This window comes from Coregonus clupeaformis, chromosome 5 (genome assembly GCF_020615455.1).
Source record: "Coregonus clupeaformis isolate EN_2021a chromosome 5, ASM2061545v1, whole genome shotgun sequence".
In the NCBI taxonomy this organism is placed as follows: Eukaryota; Metazoa; Chordata; class Actinopteri; order Salmoniformes; family Salmonidae; genus Coregonus; species Coregonus clupeaformis.
In genome coordinates, this window is record NC_059196.1 from 32938085 (window position 1) to 32958084 (window position 20000).

At 46.3% G+C, this 20000-nt stretch overlaps 1 protein-coding gene across 1 annotated transcript in view; it reads right to left on the bottom strand.

The window, feature by feature from the left end:
• Window positions 1–20000, bottom strand: part of LOC121566897 (calsyntenin-2-like) — a 366362-nt gene that overhangs the window by 29626 nt on the left and 316736 nt on the right. The window contains exons 6-8 of the mRNA XM_041876806.1: window positions 13888–14073; window positions 11210–11467; window positions 10912–11033 (exon numbers count right to left, since the gene is read on the bottom strand). Coding sequence (XP_041732740.1) covers window positions 10912–11033; window positions 11210–11467; window positions 13888–14073 — 566 coding nt within the window. The remainder of the gene's footprint in view (window positions 1–10911; window positions 11034–11209; window positions 11468–13887; window positions 14074–20000) is intronic.

Genomic DNA, 20000 nt, shown 5'->3' on the forward strand with positions numbered 1-20000 from the left:
GTTGAACCCTCGTCAGGCAAGGTGGGCTACGTTTTTCACTCGATTTGTGTTTACGCTCACTTACAGACCAGGTTCCCAGAACGCGAAAGGCAGACGCCCTGTCCCGACTGTATGACACAGAGGAGAGGTCCATTGAGCCCACTCCCATACTCCCGGCGTCGTGTCTGGTGGCACCGGTGGTGTGGGAGGTTGATGCGGACATCGAGCGGGCGTTACGTACCTAGCCTACTCCCCCCCAGTGTCCAGAGGGTCGGATGTACGTGCCGCTCGAGGTTCGTGATCGATTTTTCTATTGGGCTCACATGTCACCCTCCTCTGGTCATCCTGGAATCGGTCGGACAGTGCACTGTCTTAGTGGGAAGTACTGGTGGCCCACTCTAGCCAAGGACGTGAGAGTTTATGTTTCCTCCTGCTTGGTGTGCGCCCAGTGTAAGGCACCTAGACACCTGCCCAGAGGGAAATTACAATCCCTACCCGTTCCACAACGGCTGTGGTCCCACCTATCGGTGGACTTTGTGACGGACCTTCCCTCCTCGCAGGGGAACACCACGATCCTGGTCGTTGTGGATCGGTCTTCGAAGGCCTGCCGTCTCATTCCTATGCCAGGTCTCCCTACAGCCCTACAAACTGCTGAAGCCCTGTTTACACACGTCTTCCGGCATTACGGGGTACCTGAGGATATTGTGTCGGATCGGGGTCCCCAGTTCACCTCTAGGGTCTGGAGGGAGTTCATGGAATGTCTGGGGGTCTCGATTAGCCTTACCTCAGGTTTTCACCCCGAGAGTAATGGGCAGGTGGAGAGAGTTAACCAGGATGTGGGTAGGTTTCTGAGGTCCTATTGCCAGGACCAGCAGGGGGAGTGGTCGGGTTATATCCCCTGGGCAGAGATAGCCCAAAACTCACTCCGCCACTCCTCTACTAACCTTACGCCTTTCCAGTGTGTGTCAGGTTATCAGCCGGTCCTGGCACCTTGCCATTAGAGCCAGATCGAAGCTCCTGCGGTGGATAGGTGTTTCGGCGCTCGGAAGAGACCTGGAACGCTGCTCATGTACACCTGCAGCGGGCAATCAGGCGACAAAAGGCGAGCGCCGATCGCCACCGCAGTGAGGCCCCGGTGTATGCACCGGGGGATCGGGTCTGGCTCTCGACCCGAAACCTGCCCATTCGCCTGCCCTGCCGGAAGCTGGGTGGGCGGTTTGTGGGGTCATTTAAAGTCCTGAGGAGATTGAACGAGGTTTGTTATAGGTTACAACTTCCTATTAATTACCGTATTAACCCCTCGTTCCATGTGTCTCTCCTCAGGCCGGTAGTAGCTGGTCCACTCCAGGAGTCTGAGGTACGGGAGGTTCCTCCGCCCCCACTGGACCGAGTATGCTCCGGCGTACTCGGTCCGTTCCATTTTGGATTCGAGGCGTCGGGTGGGGGGCCTGCAGTATCTCGTGGAGTGGGAGGGGTACGGTCCGGAGGAACGGTGCTGGGTCCCTAGGAGGGACATCCTAGATCCTTCCATGTTGAGGAAGTTCCACCAGAGTCATCCGACCCGCCCTGCTCCGCATCCTCCTGTCCGTCCCCGAGGCCGGGGTTCGGCGCACAGCTGGAGCTGCGCGTCAAGGGGGGGGTACTGTCACGGATTCAGCCGAGGCTTTCCCTCCTCCTTGCTCGGGCAGGCTTCGGTGTTCGTCGTCACCGGAGTACTAGCTGCTACCGATCCATGTATCGATGTTCGACTTGTTCTGTCTTTATTGGTTACACCTGTTTCCCATTATGTAGTGATGTCTTCCCTATTTAACCCTCTGTCTTACACTGTGTGTTGTGTGTGTTTGTTATTGTTTCGGCTGTCGTTAGTGTGCGGGTTTGTTCCCTCCCTGTTTGGAGGTTGTTTTTATTTGTTTTACCTTCGAGTAAAGTACGTCTTCTGATCAACTCTGTGTCCTGCGCTTGACTTCGCCTACCGCATTTCACTGATGCCCTGACAAGAACAGTAACACTTTTCTGCTGGAGACTGAGGGCTGGAGACTGAGGGCTGGGGGCTGAAGGCTGGAGGCTGAGGGCTGGAGACTGAGGGCTGGAGGATGAGGGCTGGAGCCTGAGGGCTGGAGACCAAGGGCTGGAGACCAAGGGCTGGAGACCAAGGGCTGGAGACTGATGCCTGGAGACTGAGGGATGGAGGCTGAGGGCTGGAATAGAGGGCTGGAGACTGAGGGCTGGAGGCTGAGGGATGAAGGCTGAGAACTGGAGGCAGAGGGCTAGAGGCTAGAGACTGAGGGCTGGATTCTGAGGGCAGGTGCCTGGAGTCTGAGGGCTGGAGTCTGGAGACTGAGGGCTGGAGACTGAAGGATGGAGGCAGAGGGCTGGAATAGAGGGCTGGAAACTGAGGACTGGAGACTGAGGGCTAGAGACTGAGGGATGGAGGCTGAGGGCTGGAGACCAAGGGCTGGAGACTGAGGGCTGTAGACTGAGGGCTGGAGACTGATCCTGGAGTCTGAGGGATGGAGGCTGAGGGCTGGAATAGAGGGCTGGAGACTGAGGGCTGGAGACTGAGGGCTGGAGGCTGAGGGCTGGGGACTGAGGGCTGGAGGCTGAGGGCTGGAGACTGAGGGCTAAAGACTGAGGGATGGAGGCTGAGGGCTGGAGACTGAGGGCTGGAGACTGAGGGCTGGAGACTGATGCCTGGAGACTGAGGGATGGAGGCTGAGGGCTGGAGACTGAGGGCTGGAGACTGAGGGCTGGAGACTGAGGGCTGGAGGCTGAGGGCTGGAGACTGAGGGCTGGAGGCTGAGGGATGGAGGCTGAGGTCTAGAGGCTAGAGACTGAGGGCTGGAGACTGAGGGCTGGAGGCTGAGGGCTGGAGGCTGAGGGCTGGAGGCTGATGGCTGGGGACTGAGGGCTGGAGGCTGAGGGCTGGAGGCTGAGGGCTGGAGGCTGAGGGCTGGAGGCTGAGGGCTGGAGGCTGAGGGCTGGAGACCAAGGGCTGGAGTCTGAGGGCTGGAGTCTGGAGGCTGAGGGCTGTAATCGAAGGCTGGAGACTGAGGGCTGGAGCCTGATGGCTGGAGCCTGAGGGCTGGAGGCTGAGGGATGGAGCTTGAGGGCTGGAGCTTGAGGGCTGGAGACTGAGGGCTGGAGACTGAGGGCTGGAGACTAGGGCTGGAGAGTGAGGGATGGAGGCTGAGGTCTGGAGACTGAGGGCTGGAGTCTGAGAGCTGGAGACTGAGGGCTGGAGGCTGAGGGCTGGAGACTGAGGGCTGAAGACAGAGGGCTGGAGGCTGAGGGCTGGAGACTGTGTGCTGGAGTCTGAGGGCTGGAGGCTAAGGGCTGGAGGCTGTGTGCTGGAGACTGAGGGCTGGAGACTGGGAGGGAGTCTGAGGGCTGGAGTCTGAGGGCTGGAGGCTGAGGGCTGGAGGCTGATGGCTGGAGGGTGGAGTCTGGCTGTGCACTGATGCCCAAACACTCCACACAGACCACACTGACTGCCCACTGTTTCTCTACAGCTATGAGCCATATCAGACACAAACACACATACACACACATTATCAGTTCCCCTCTATCCTTGAGATTGCAGTGTGTGGAGTACAGTACATAATACCGGTGTAATAGCCTCCATCACCTCTGCTATTGATATCTCTAAAAGGTTTGGACTGGAAAACACTCATCTTCCCATGGCAATCCTCTACTGACTAAAACGATATGGAGAGCAACAATACAAAACAACATCTCAGCTATTCCTCTCAAGTGGATTTATTAAGGAAGTCAATAATGAAGTAATAAGCGTTGCTTGCATCTAATATTGATAATCACACACCATACGCACATACCCTGTCAGTATTCATCTGGAGATTATCATCAAGAGTAAAAAAATATATAGTAACAAAAATAAATAGGATGATTGATGAAGAGATAGGGGAGAAACAGCCAGAGAGAGAGAAAGAGAGAGAATAGATTGAGTTATCTTTTTATTGGTTTGAGGTGGAGGCATGTGCCATTATCTCGGAGAATGGCTGTAGAGTATCTGTAGAACATCTGAACAATAATCCTACACCACAAGACACCCACCTCTAACTAATAATAAGACGGCCTGTCATTATCTCTTGGGCGTGAGTGGGACATTATTTATCGCTCATACAGGCCTCCTCCTCCTCCACATAATCACACTCCTCACACACACATTTATATAGAGGAGATTAAATCAGTATTTATTATGCAGATCTTTCCCTACCTCTTACACACTCTTTCTTTCCCTACCTCTTCCACTGGCTCAGTCTTTTCATCCCTCCTCTCTCTATCGCTTCCTTTTCTGGATGTAATCACTCTCTTTTATGAGTAGCATAAGTGCCTCTTAGTTGTGTGGAATGGTGTTGATGTGGTTACTAAATGACAGGGAGGTGGAGATATGTGTTCTATTAGCACTGCACATCGTGGAGCAAGGAAGAGAGAGGAAGAGAGACGGAGGGAGACAGGAATTGTGTGTGAGAGAGCGAGGGAGGACAAGAAAGCAGCAAAGTGTTACTGCTCTCAGTCTCCAACCTCCAGCTCTCAGTCTCCAGCCGTCAGACTCCAGCCCTCAGTCTCAGTCTCCAGCCCTCAGCCTCCAGCCCTCAGTCTCTAGCCTCCAGCTCTCAGCCTCCAGTCTCCAGCCCTCAGGCTCCATTCTCCAGCCCTCAGACTCCAGCCTCTAGCCCTCAGTCTCCAGCCCTCAGTGTCCATCCCTCAGCCTCCAGCCCTCAGTCTCTGGCCTACAGCCCTCAGACTCCAGCCCTCAGTCTCCAGCCTCCAGCCCTCAGCCTCTAGTCCTCAACCTCCAGCCCTCAGTCTCCAGCCTCCAGCCCTCAGCCTCTAGTCCTCAACCTCCAGCCCTCAGCCTCCAGCCCTCAGCCTCCAGCACTCAGTCTCCAGCCCTCAGTCTCCAGCCCTCAACCTCCAGCCCTCAATCACCAGACCTCAGCCTCCAGCCCTAGTCTCCAGCCCTCAGCCTCCAGCCCTCAGTCTCTAGCCTCCAGCTCTCAGCCTCCAGTCTCCAGCCCTCAGGCTCCATTCTCCAGCCCTCAGACTCCAGCCTCTAGCCCTCAGTCTCCAGCCCTCAGTGTCCATCCCTCAGCCTCCAGCCCTCAGACTCCAGCACACATTCTCCAGCCTCTAGCCCTCAGTCTCCAGCCCTCAGTGTCCATCCCTCAGCCTCCAGCCCTCAGTCTCTGGCCTACAGCCCTCAGACTCCAGCCCTCAGTCTCCAGCCTCCAGCCCTCAGCCTCTAGTCCTCAACCTCCAGCCCTCAGTCTCCAGCCTCCAGCCCTCAGCCTCTAGTCCTCAACCTCCAGCCCTCAACCTCCAGCCCTCAATCACCAGACCTCAGCCTCCAGCCCTAGTCTCCAGCCCGTCTCAATGAAGAGTAGACTCACTCTGGCCTAATGATCCATATGGTCTGGCTGGGAGAGGCTGTCCCTCCCTGCCTCTCTCCCAATCACTGTTATGTTGTCTTTCTCAAAGAAAACACACAGGTGTGTGTGTTCCCATGGCTACTGGGCCAAGCACACACACCTAAAGACAGTGTACAGGAAATGCACCGGGAGACACAAAGACCCTTGAGCCCTAAGACACAGACACTAAAGCCAGAGGAGAGGATTATTTTCAAAAGCTGTATCTGAAACAAAAAGAGCAGGGCAGGGACAGTAGGGAGAGAGAGCTCTCAGATCCTCTGTCAGTACAGGGGCTTAGGAGGACAGAGAGGAGAGGAGAGGAGAGGAGAGGAGAGGAGAGGAGAGGAGAGGAGAGGAGAGGAGAGGAGAGGAGAGGAGAGGAGAGGAGAGGAGAGGAGAGGAGAGGAGAGGAGAGGAGAGGAGAGGAGAGGAGAGGAGAGGAGAGGAGAGGAGATTGGCCAGTTGGTGCAATGGACATGATTAAATAAACGTTTTAAAAACCTCTCCCTAGACATTGTCTGGGTAATAGTGTTTTTGTGTGTTGACATAAGGGAAATGTCACCTAGAGACAGAGAGGATGAGAACTAGAAGAGGGAATGGTCCACAGGCCAAAGCTTGCTGTTATTTACAAGGATGATTTGATGGTTATTAAAAAAACTTTAAAAAACACACCACATCAGCAAATCAGGAACCACAGATGCTCCACATCTAAATGGTGCCCTGGAGACATTAGTTTTACTGAATCAACATCACATTTAAGAAAGATGGGCTTGACATAAAATCAGTGAGAGAGAAATAGAACTCACAAAAATACCTCTCTTTCTGTCTCAAACATTCACACACACACACACACACACACAAATACGCACACGCACATGCTCACACACACACACACAGCCCCCTCCGCTCTCTCTCTCCCCTTTCACTCTCTCTGTCTCACTCTCCCTGTCTCACTCTCTCTGTCTCACTCTCTCTGTCTCACTCTCCCTGTCTCACTCTTTCTGTCTCACTCTCTCTGTCTCACTCTCTCGGTCTCACTCTCTCTGTCTCACTCTCTCGGTCTCACTCTCAATTAAATTAAATTCAAGGGGCTTTATTGGCATGGGAAACATATGTTTACATTGCCAAAGCAAGTGAAATGGATAAACAAAATGGAAATGACCAATAAAAAGTTACAGTAAATATTACACTCACACAAGTTCCAAAATAATAGACACATTTCAAATGTCATATTGTGTCTATTTACAGTGTTGTAATGATGTGCAAATAGTTAAAGTACAAAAGGGAAAATAAATAAACATAAGTATGGGTTGTATTTACAATGGTGATTGTTCTTCACTGGTTGCCCTTTTCTTGTGGCAACAGGTCACAAATCTTGCTGCTGTGATTGCAGACTGTGGTATTTCACCCAATAGATATGGGAGTTTATCAAAATTGGATTTGTTTTCGAATTATTTGTGTCTCTAATATGGTCATACATTTGGCAGGTTAGGAAGGGCTGCTCAGTTTCCACCTCATTTTGTGGGCAGTGTGCACAGCCTGTTTTCTCTTGAGAGCCAGGTCTGCCTACGGTGACCTTTCTCAATAGCAAGGCCATGCTCACTGAGTCTGTACGTAGTCAAAGCTTTCCTTAAGTTTGGGTCAGTCACAGTGGTCAGGTATTCTGCCACTGTGTACTCTCTGTTTAGGGCCAAATAGCATTCTAGTTTGATCAGTTTTTTTGTTAATTCTTTCCAATGTGTCAAGTAATTCTCTTTTTGTTTTCTCATGATTTGATTGGGTCTAATTGTGTTGTTGTTGTTGTCCTGGGGCTCTGTGGGGTCTGTTTGTGTTTGTGAACAGAGCCCCAGGACCAGCTTGCTTAGGGGACTCTTCTCTCTTTTAGGTGGTTGTAGAATTTAACGGCTCTTTTCTGGATTTTGATAATTAGCCGGTATCGAAGAAGAACATGCTAACAGGTAGTCTTAACAGGTCGTCTTAACAGTTAGTCTTAACAGGTAGTCATACTAGGTAGTGTTAATAGGTAGTCTTAACAGGTAGTCTTACCAGGTAGTGTTAACAGGTAGTGTTAACAGGTAGTCTTACCAGGTAGTGTTAACAGGTAGTCTTAACATGTAGTCTTACCAGGTAGTGTTAACAGGTAGTCTTAACAGGTAGTCTTACCAGGTAGTGTTAACAGGTAGTCTTACCAGGTAGTGTTAACAGGTAGTCTTAACATGTAGTCTTACCAGGTAGTCTTAACAGGTAGTCTTACCAGGTAGTGTTAACAGGTAGTCTTAACAGGTAGTCTTACCAGGTAGTCTTAACAGGTAGTCTTAACCGGTAGTCTTAACAGGTCAAGTTAACTAGTGCTAACAGTGAACATTCGTGACATAAATGTTTCTCATGACTACATTGAAAACACACCACTTCTGACTATCTTGTTCTATTCCAACGCTCCAGTGTTTTCATTTGTGAAAGTGACTGAACCATCCCCTGTGTGTTTTTCTGATTGCTTTAATTTAAAAACCTACTCCGTTTTCATGTAATCGCCCCAGGAAATGATGTCACTTAGACATTCAATTTCCACACACAGCTGAGACACCATTTATATCCTAATTATCAGAGGTTGTCTATCTCTGTCTGGTTTTTCTTTCTCACTTTCAGTCATGCACATTTTATTTTATTTCCTCGTCCTAAACTGCCAGATGACAAGCTACATTCAGTCACACACTGTTGGATGTTTCCTAGACCTTTCAACAGGAACTATAGTCTACATTCATGGATGTGTATACCAACATTAGTATACCAAACATTAGGAACACCTTCCTAATACTGAGTTGCTCCTCCCCCTTTTGCCCTCAGAACAGCCTCAATTCATCGGGGCATGGAGTCTACAAGGTGTCGAAAGCGTTCCACAGGGATGCTGGCCCATATTGACTCCAATGCTTCCCACAGTTGTGTCAAGTTGACTGGATGTCCTTTGGGTGGTGGACCATTCTTGATACACACGGGAAACTGTTGCGCGTAAAAAAAACAGCAGCGTTGCAGTTCTTGACACAAACCAGTGCACCTGGCACCTACTACCATACTCTGTTCAAAGGGCACTTAAATCTTCACCCTCTGAATGCCACACATACACAATCCATGTCTCAATTGTCTCGGCTTAAAAATCCTTCTTGAACCTGTCACCTCCCCTTCATCTACACTGATTGAAGTGGATTTAACAAGTGACATCAATAAGGGATCATAGCTTTCACCTGGATTCACCTGGTCAGTCATGGAAAGAGCAGGTGTTCTTAATGTTTTGTACACTCAGTTTATGATCTGTGCCATACACAGTATGAGTTGTCCAAGTTAAAGGGGAACTTCACAATTCATCAACTTCATATTCACCATCACCATCTCCAGCATCACCCCAACATCAACATATGTGAAAATGGCGCGTTTTTATGTTTTGTAGTAAAAAAGATTGAGGAAGATAAGTGTTTCCAATGACATCATCAACGACTTAGTAGACAATTAGTAGGCAATGCCAACTCACAATTGGTCAAAATCACACGATGCACACCGATGTCATTGGAAACACTTATCTTTGTCTATATTTCTTACTACAAGACATAGAAATTGGCTATTTTCACATTATTATTATTATTATTGTGACAGTGAAGCATTTTTTCTTCTTTTGGCTCTATACTCCAAAACTTTGGATTTGAAATCAAACAATGACTATGAGGTTAAAGTGCACACTGTCAGCTTTAATTTGAGGGTATTTTCATCCATATCGGGTGAACCGTTTAGAAATTGCAGCACTTTTTGTACATAGTCCCCCTATTTTAGGGGTGCAAATTATTGGGACAAATTCACTTATGTGTATTAAAGTAGTGGAAAGTTAACTATTTGTTTCCATATTCAATGCGCACAATGACTACATCAAGCTTGAGACTACACATTTGTTGGATGCATTTGCTGTTTGTTTTGGTTGTGTTTCAGATAATTTTTTGCCAAATAGAAATGAATGGTAAATAATGTATTGTGTCATTTTGGAGTCACTTTTATTGTAAATAAGAATAGAATATGTTTCTAAACACTTCTCCATTAATGTGGATGCTACCATGATTATGGATAATCCTGAATGAATCGTGAATAATGATGAGTGAGAAAGTTACAGACGCACAAATATCATACCCCCAAGACATGCTAACCTCTCACCATTACAATAATTTTTACAATTTTTGGGGGTATATGATATTTGCGCGTCTGTAAATGTCTCACACATCATTATTCACGATTAATTCAGGATTATGCGTAATCATGGTAGCATTCACATTCATGTAGGGGGGGTAAGTTGCAGGTATTAAAAAGTTAATTTTGTTTTAGAGACACATGATGGAGAGAGAGGAGAGAGGTGATGCGAGTCTTAATGAAAGGTTCTCCCCCGAGGTTTAAAAGACTACCTCTATCAGTATACTCCAGGGATCATCAACTAGATTCAGCTGCAGGATTTGAGCGGATTTATAATTTATAGACTGCAAATTGATTGCAACAAGCCCAAACAGATGACTAAAACATAATCACTTCAAACCTTCAATTTTTTTTATACAATCACATATATCTTTTATGCTCAGAAAAATTGGGCGACCAAATAAAATAACCGCCAGTTGGGGAACCCTGAGAGAGAGAGAGAGAGAGAGAGAGAGAGAGAGAGAGAGAGAGAGAGAGAGAGAGAGAGGAAAACAAGAAACAAGACTCTGCTTCACTCTGTCTAAACAGCTTAGCTACTAAGCTAACTCAAATGAAATGTTGCCTTGATTTTATTTGTATTTTAATTCAAATGGAATTGACCCCATCCTTGGCCCCAGTGCAAACAAAGCTGGCTAATGTAGACAGAACTGGACACAAAGGAGCAATAAATAGACACAGGAAGACGAACTAACTGTGATCTGTTCCGGAATGTTACAGAACTTCTCCAGACGGTGACTCACAAAAGGTCAACCCCAGTCACAAGGTCATGCTCTGACCCCCTGTCCTTCCTCCAATCACAGCCAGCGATATGTCCTCAAATTACCCAGCAGCCCCGTACTCTGCCTCTCACTGCCCGGCCTCAGCTGCACGTCTCTTTTGTCCAATCAGAGAGCTGGAGACTGACAGTAAGGGTGACCTGGCCGACCTCAGGCGAGAGGGAGCTGCTTCTGTCACCCACCCACACACTGTACATGGACACACACACACACACAAAAGCATACTGGTGAAGGACCATTTTCAATAAAGATAGTCTTCATATGTGTAGGTCTAAAATGGTCTATATTGCTCTCTGCATCGAGGCTTTTAGAGAGGTTCTGGGATGAAGGACTTTAGGTGGTGTTCAAGAGGCTCTTAGAGGGAGTGGTCGGTCCAGGCCATCTGAACATCACATCATGTTTCATAGACAACACACTCATAAGGACAAGTTGTCCCTCTTTAGTGGTACAGTACATTACAAATGAATATCTCTAATGTACACAAAGTCTACTGTGTAGCCTACCTGCTCCAGTTTCCAGTGGAACTCTGCAGGTCTGAAGGTGTCCACCTGGGTGAAGTCTCTCCGGAGCAGGAAGACCAGACGACAGTTATGGACGTAAAGGGAGTAGTGGTGTCTGTTCATCTCTGGAGAGGGGACAAGGAAACAGAAGAGTGCGTAAAGGTAACACACATTCCCTAACATTACCACAACCTTTGAACTAAGACCCCTTCTTTTAAGTGAAGACTAACCCATTCTTGTCAGTTACAACCACACCCCATCACCATTATACCACACCCTACCTTCCCTCCCCTCTTCTCACCTGTCTTATCAGAGTTGCAGAGCAGCGTCTCTTTCTCCGCCCTCAGTCCAGGACTGGGTCCATGCTTCATCCACGTGGCAATGGTGAACTGATCAGTCAGGTTCTGTGGTACCACCTGGTCCGGAATCTTTGCCGCTTGCCGCCCGTCAAACCGGAAGATGAGGTCGCTGTCCCGCCCACTGTCCGTCACCAGGGACGCCGTCCAATTGGTGGAGGCGCTGGGGGCGGGGAGAAGGTCTGTGCTGCCCGACGAGGCCCCTGGGTAATTGTTGCCGTGGGAACAGATAGGGAAGCACAACAACAAAGGACTGTAAATACCAATCAACACAGATATACAGATAGTTCAGACTGACCTTGGCTATGATCACTTATGAATAAGCCAAATGCCCAAGCTTAATGTGTAAATCGATGTTCAGAGATTGATAGTGGATGTAAGTATTGATTTGTGACAAATGAAACAGACTTTCAGAGGTAGGAGTGGATGAGAGTCATTATAAGCCCTGGCCATGCCAGGCATACAGTACATACTGCTTTATCTGCCTCCATGGATACTAAGAAACCTACAGAACACCATGGTAATGGAAAGAAAGTAAGATGGCTGGAATTAATGTCGTTTTCAGTGTTAATCAGACAGGCTGATCCTTTCACAGGAAAACAGTTCTCTCTCTCTCTCTCTCTCTCTCTCTCTCTCTCTCTCTCTCTCTCTCTCTCTCTCTCTCTCTCTCTCTCTCTCTCTCTCTCTCTCTCTCTCTCTCTCTCTCTCTCTCTACCCACTCCATCATTCTCTACACTCAATTATCTCAAAATTCTTTTTCCTGAAATATTATTGTTTTGTCAGTGTCTTCTTGATAAACATAATTCTGGCCACAGTGCTCCTCTGCAGCGCTAACAACCCTCACTCCCACTATAATAGTGTAGGGCCTAAGTAATGCCGTATTACACATGCATACCACATTAATAAATGGTTTATAACACAGCTATTACACAGTGATTATAGTACCTCCAAAACATAGCAATGCTACAAATAAACCACATTGATACAATATGACCCATCCCTCATCCAGCCAGACAATTGAAACATGCATCTGTTCATTTTCTGCTAATAACAGGACATTTTTCCTGCCTGTCTGTAAAGCCCTGTTTCTCCGCCTGCTATTCATGGCTATGTAGAGGTTTTGACTTGCAGTGACTAGATTCTGGGAGTAAATAGATGTGTGGAGGCTTCCCTGCCACCACCGCCACCGCCAAGCACAGCCTAGCATTCTGTTTGCAGATGTCTTTGTACATTATCTCAAATTGATTGTGCTTTAAAAAAGCAATTATAATTTTTCTATTTGGTATCAGTTAATGATTATAGGAGGCTTTGAAAATGCTCTTTAGTGGTAAACCATGCATACAGAGCGAACTGGGTTGGGAGGGAGGGAGGGAGGGAGGGAGGGAAGGAAGAGGGAGTTATGCATTCAGATAAGGGTCTGGGGAGTTTAACTTGTGTTCTTATTAAGAGTGTTGTAGGCTATTGACTGACACTGGACTTGTCAGTTAGGGCTCTTCAGTTTGATTATTTTTGGAGTGGCTCTGTTCTGTTCTACAATGAATATCTAATTGTAAATCAAGTGAAATACATCGACTAACCTATGGCCATTTATAGAGACACACAGTGAGGGAAAAAAGTATTTGATCCCCTGCTGATTTTGCATGTTTGCCCACTGACAAAGAAATTATCAGTCTATAATTTTAATGGTAGGTTTATTTTAACAGTGAGAGACAGAATAACAACAAAAAAATCCAGAAAAACACATGTCAAAAATGTTATAAATGCATTTTAATGAGGGAAATAAGTATTTGACCACCTCTCAATCAGAAAGATTTCTGGCTCCCAGGTGTCTTTTATACAGGTAACGAGCTGAGATTAGGAGCACACTCTTAAAGGGAGTGTTCCTAATCTCAGTTTGTTACCTGTATAAAAGACACCTGTCCACAGAAGCAATCAATCAATCAGATTCCAAACTCTCCACCATGGCCAAGACCAAAGAGCTCTTCAAGGATGTCATGGACAAGACTGTAGACCTACACAAGGCTGGAATGGGCTACAAGACCATCGCCAAGCAGCTTGGTGAGAAGGTGACAACAGTTGATGTGATTATTCGCAAATGGAAGAAACACAAAATAACTGTCAATCTCCCTCGGCCTGGGGCTCCATGCAAGATCTCACTTTGTGGAGTTGCAATGATCATGAGAACGGTGAGGAATCTGCCCAGAACTACACGGGAGGATCTTGTCAATGATCTAAAGGCAGCTGGGACCATAGTCACCAAGAAAACAATTGGTAACACACTACGCCGTGAAGGACTGAAATCCTGCAGCGCTCGTAAGGTCCCCCTACTCAAGAAAGCACATATACAGGGCCGTCTGAAGTTTGCCAATGAAGATCTGAATGATTCAAAGGAGAACTGGGTGAAAGTGTGGTGGTCAGATGAGACCAAAATCGAATCAAATACTTATTTCCCTCATTAAAATGCAAATCATTTGATAACATTTTTGACATGCGTTTTTCTGGATTTATTTGTTGTTATTCTGTCTCTCACCGTTCAAATAAACCTACCATTAAAATTATAGACTGATCATGTCTTTGTCAAATACTTTTTTCCCTCACTGTATGTATCTCATGAGGTACGTACCACAGAGTTTCTGCAGGGACTTCTCAGAGTAGGTCTCCCGGTCACAGCCCTTCCCAATATGGCTGGTCTGTAGCTCCACCGTGGGCCTCACTGAGGAGAAAGGCCCTCCACACGTCTCCAGATGCATCTTGGGAAACAACTGCTTGCTGCCTGTGCCTGGCTCATAGTCCACTCTTTTGTTCCAGCCTAGGAAAGACACAAGACACAATGGTTAGGGATGGGGGAGTGTGTGTAAGCGAGAGAATGAGAGAGAGAGAAAGAGAGTAAGACAGGTGGAAAGAGAAAGATAACTAGTATCAGTGTGATCTTGGGGTGTGAATATGTCGTCCTTCTAGCCGGACAACAGGTGAAAATTGCATTGTCTGAAGATTTTCACAATGCATGGTTTTGTGCCCATTCCCCCATAAAAAGGTGACAGCCCATTTCAGAGTTTTATGCGGTCAATAAAATGTCTAATAATGTGAATCAATGGCCATATCCACTGGACAGTATTGGGCTCACTAAATCACTTTGACATTAATAAAATGTAGAGAGTGTTCAGCCAGACCTGCTCGCTCACAGTGCAGCATATGTTTGTGCGCTTTCTAGTCACCTTGGTTACTGCATGCTTTAGTGTGTACAGTATGGTGTGTGTGTGTGTATTTGTGTGTCTGTGTGTGTGGTGCACTGTGTGCATTTATAGTGTCTATTCTGCAATGTGTGTAACCAGCCAGAGAGAGGCAGGCAGAAAGAACCAGGCAGCCAGAAGGAGGCAGGCTGAAAGAAGCAGGCATCCAGAGAGAGGCAGGCTGAAAGAACCAGGCAGCCAGAGAGAGGCAGGCTGAAAGAACCAGGCAGCCAGAGAGAGAAAGGCAGAAAGAACCAGGCAGCAGAGAGAGGCAGGGAGAAAGAACCAGGCAGCCAGAGAGAGGCAGGCGGAAAGAACCATGCAGCCAGAGAGAGGCAGGCTGAAAGAACCAGGCAGCCAGAGAGAGGCAGGCTGAAAGATCCAGGCAGCCAGAGAGAGGCAGGCTGAAAGATCCAGGCAGGCAGTGCTGAACATGAACCTGAGCTGAAGGAAACACTAAATGGATAAGAAGGGAAACAGCCTGTCGCTGCCCTGTGGACTGTTAAATCTGTCATGTTCACTTCCTCACACACAAACACTCCTTGCGCTCGTTTACACAAACACACACCACCAATAGCTATTTTTTGTTGTTTTACTTCTGCAACGCCTGCAGGGCTGTGGGCTACACTGATTTTGTTGTGGTTTGGTTCGATGCGAGAAAACGATTCTCTCCACCCCAAACGCAGACAGACAGACAGACAGACAGACAGACTAACACACGCACAACACTGGTTGACTGCTGACAGAAGCTCTGTGGTTGTTGTCCACCTGCTGTCTGCACTGCAACACAAACTGTTTTTTCTGTTCTCTTCCCTTCTCTTCTGTGAAATTAAGTTTCTCCTGGATTTCTAGCCTTTTTTCTCTCCACGTTTTATCAGTTCAGAAAGTGACTTGGCACATTTGGCTCATCAGAGCCCATATTCCCGCTCACATAGTAGTGCTGAGTGATTAGCGCTATTTGAGCTTGGTTAGGTTTCGGTTTGATTATTATATATTTTTTAAGTGGTGTATATTACATTTGTTTTATTTGATGACTTTATTATTTCATTCCAAGTCATCATCTCATCTCTATAGAGCTGCTGCCTATGCTGTCTGACAAAGTCACTATTTTAGTAGTTCTTCAAAGTAAATAAGGCGTACTTTTATGACTGCTGAATACCAACAATCTATCACCTAGATCATGTATTTTCAGGTAGAAACACTGTACCTCAGTTAATGTCGGTTAATCACTCAGCCCTATCATACAAGTTCATATTCCTGCTCATATAGGTTCATATACAGACTCATTACGACATTACCATACTCATATAGAGGATGATTGAGGTCAGTGATGGCAAGGAAGTGAATGTGGGGCCCTGCAGGGACTCTGTGTGACTGAGCTGTTCCATTTGTGTCACTGCTAAATAATTTACTCCTATTTATGAGGCACGGCATGGCGGTGCTGCTCGCTCTGCCTCGCGTCGTGCTACAAACACACGTTCACACAGAAACAGACAGAAACACACACAGACACACACAGACACACACACACTGCGAATCATACTGCGAGCGGTAGTGTGAGTTGCCGATAATAGGAAGCTATTCCGTCTCTGCAGAGATCTTTCTTGTACACAGTATACACACTGCAGGACTCATCTTTCCTCAGTGTGGATACAAGAGGAGGGAGAGAGGATATGGAGGAAACAGGACGAAATGGCTTCCCGGACTATTGCATTGACCCTTTATTGCACTGACTCTCTTACACTGACTCTATGCACACTCACTGGACTCTACTCACGCTCACACATGTTTACACTGACACTCCAACACATATTGTACATATTGAGGTAATTACCTCAATTACCTCAACTACCTCGTACCCCTGCACGTTGGCTCGGTACCGGTACACCTTGTATATAGCCTCGTTATTGTTATTTATTGTTCATATTTTCTGTTTCTATTAGCTGATTTTCTTACTTTTCAACTCTGCATTGTTGGTAAAGGGCTCGTAAGTAAGCATTTCACTGTAAAGTCTACACCTGTTGTATTCAGCGCATGTGACAAATACAACTTGATGTGATTTGATTGGGAAACCTGTGTGATGTTTTATTCCAACACAAAAATAAACCAATGGAACATGATGTATTGATATGTAATGCTATGGGAGTGAGAAAACTTAACTTACTCTATGGGACTGTGTGTGTGTGTGTGTGTGTGTGTATAGGTGGGTGTGTGTGTTCATGTGCATGCATGCGTATGTGTGTGTTCCACACCCCTGAATAACATGTTACTCCAGTCATGTCAAGCTGCAGTAACAGCAGCATCCACAGCAACGCATAGATTTTACACTGTAATCACTACCTTTCATAGACGTTACACTGTAATACACTGACTCTCATAGACGTTACACTGTAATACACTGACTCTCATAGATGTTACACTGTAATACACTACCTTTCATAGATGTTACACTAATACACTGACTCTCATAGATGTTACACTGTAATACACTGACTCTCATAGACGTTACACTGTAATGCACTGACTCTCATAGATGTTACACTGTAATACACTGACTCTCATAGATGTTACACTGTAATACACTACCTTTCATAGATGTTACACTGTAATACACTGACTCTCATAGATGTTACACTGTAATACACTGACTCTCATAGACGTTACACTGTAATACACTGCCTCTCATAGACGTTACACTGTAATACACTGACTCTCATAGATGTTACACTGTAATACACTACCTTTCATAGATGTTACACTGTAATACACTGACTCTCATAGATGTTACACTGTAATACACTGACTCTCATAGATGTTACACTGTAATACACTGACTCTCATAGATGTTACACTGTAATACACTGACTCTCATAGACGTTACACTGTAATACACTGACTCTCATAGATGTTACACTGTAATACACTGACTCTCATAGACGTTATACTGTAATACACTGACTCTCATAGACGTTACACTGTAATACAATGACTCTCATAGACATTACAATGTAATACCCTGACTCTCATAGATGTTACACTGTAATACACTGACTCTCATAGACGTTACACTGTAATACACTGACTCTCATAGACGTTACACTGTAATACACTACCTTTCATAGATGTTACACTGTAATACACTACCTCTCATAGTGTCACCAGAATAAGACCCTTGATATTTATTGGAAAGGAGCATCAAGCTCATCAACGTGCACTTTCACCACCTTGTGAAGTTCATCATAACCTATTTCATCTGTAGTCTAATAAACTGCATGCTTTCCCGAGTCGTAGTGGGAGGACCTCACACCATTTCATTGCGTGACTCCAAGTTTACTTTGATATCAAGGTTATTATATCAATATTTGCGCATAATGGTGTGTGTGTGTGTGTGTGTGTGTGTGTGTGTGTGTTTGTGTGTGTAGGAATGTTGTAGGAATGTTGACAGTGTGTTTGAGTGTGTCAGGCACCATCATTATCGTAAGTCTCCTCAACTTAGTCCTTCCATCAGCCCAAGATCATTTCCAATGTAAAGAGCACTCTCTCCCTCTTTATCATGTCCTCTAGCTCTTTTTCTCTCCTCTCCTCTCCTCTCCTCTCCTTTTTACCCCTCTACCTCCATCCACTCAGCCACCATCCATATTTCTATTTTAGAGAGCACTTTCCTTCTCTTCATCTCCTCCTTCATACCTCTCTGCCTCCCTCGCTCTCTCGCTGCCTTTAAGCCTCTATGTTGAAGCTTTCTGATGACGTTCTTTTAAAAAGTGTCCTCTTTTTGTTCTTGAGTGGAGAAATTGCTCTTAGCATTTGCTGCGTGACAAAAAGCTATCAATGGGAAACTTGTTGCTACAGGAGAGTTGGGCCCTAGAAACCAAACCAAATAAACTACATAATGTTTTAGCCCTCAAAACACTGAGTGAAACCTTTAAGAGACAATGAGCTTCTCTTTGGTAAAACATGAACACCTGATTCACCGATTCAATCCTTTACATCCTTTGCTTTCTTTGTTGATACCACTCGAGTCATAAGAGCTTAACATTATAAAGGTATTATCCAGGTTCTGGTAAGCTTAGATCTTATTGTTCAATCTCTCTCTTAAACGTTTAAGTAAAAAGCTGTACTATGACAAAATAGTGTCTTGACTGCAAATTACAAGAACAGATCACTTTGGGGTCATACAGTATGTTAACAGAATGTGTAATTTAGCCTATTAAACACAAGTGTGAATTAGGCAGGTCTGATGTGAAAAACAAAAGGAAGTTATTGTCTACTTCACCCATATTTTATTTTTGCAAAAACAATTTTCTGTAGTTCCAATAGTTAGCGATACATCTGCATGGCAAAAAAGTAATTAACTACTAAAAACACTACCTAGATTTGAATTTAGTTCAACTACCACCAAGATACTGCAAAATGTAGTTAAATTACTTGTTGAACTAGATGTAGTTCATAGTTCACAAGTCCCCAACATTGGTAATTATCCTCTATCAGTCTCACCTTGGAGCACCACTTCACCGGAAACTCCAATCTCAACTCGGAACAAACTCCAATCTACACTGGGGGTGGAATTCTGTGAACGCAATCACTCTCTGAAGTGTGTGTGTGTGTGTGTGTGTGTGTGTGTCAAAGAGATAGTGTGTATGTGTGTGAGAATGTGCATGTGCATGTGATTGCTGGTGTGTGTGTATGTTCCCCTGTGGATCTTATGTACACTTCTTTATATCACCTCTCTGTTTTCAAGAGCCTTCTTCACCCTGACAGAAAGAGGTGAACCTAGGTCAACCACTCTTCCCCTCTCTCAGAGGTGAATCTAGGTCAACCACTCTTCCCCTCTCTCAGAGGTGAACCTAGGTCAACCACTCTTCCCCTCTCTCAGAGGTGAACCTAGGTCAACCACTCTTCCCCCTCTCTCAGAGGTGAACCCTAGGTCAACCACTCTTCCCCTCTCTCAGAGGTGAACCTAGGGTCAACCACTCTTCCCTCTCTCAGAGGTGAACCTAGGTCAACCACTCTTCCCCTCTCTCAGAGGTGAACCTAGGTCAACCACTCTTCCCCTCTCTCAGAGGTGAACCTAGGTCAACCACTCTTCCCCTCTCTCAGAGGTGAACCTAGGTCAACCACTCTTCCCCTCTCTCAGAGGTGAACCTAGGTCAACCACTCTTCCCCTCTCAGAGGTGAACCTAGGTCAACCACTCTTCCCCTCTCTCAGAGGTGAACCTAGGTCAACCACTCTTCCCTCTCTCAGAGGTGAACCTAGGTCAACCACTCTTCCCCTCTCTCAGAGGTGAACCTAGGTCAACCACTCTTCCCCTCTCTCAGAGGTGAACCTAGGTCAACCACTCTTCCCCTCTCTCATCCATCATTTCTCCCTCCCAGAGAGAGAGAGCGCATGTCCGCAACTACATATGAGGACCTCTGTATTTTATATGTACAGCATTTTGTACACAATAGAGAATATAAATTACGGGTCAACATCTAAATATTGCTCCCAGCATTGATCAAAGCTCAG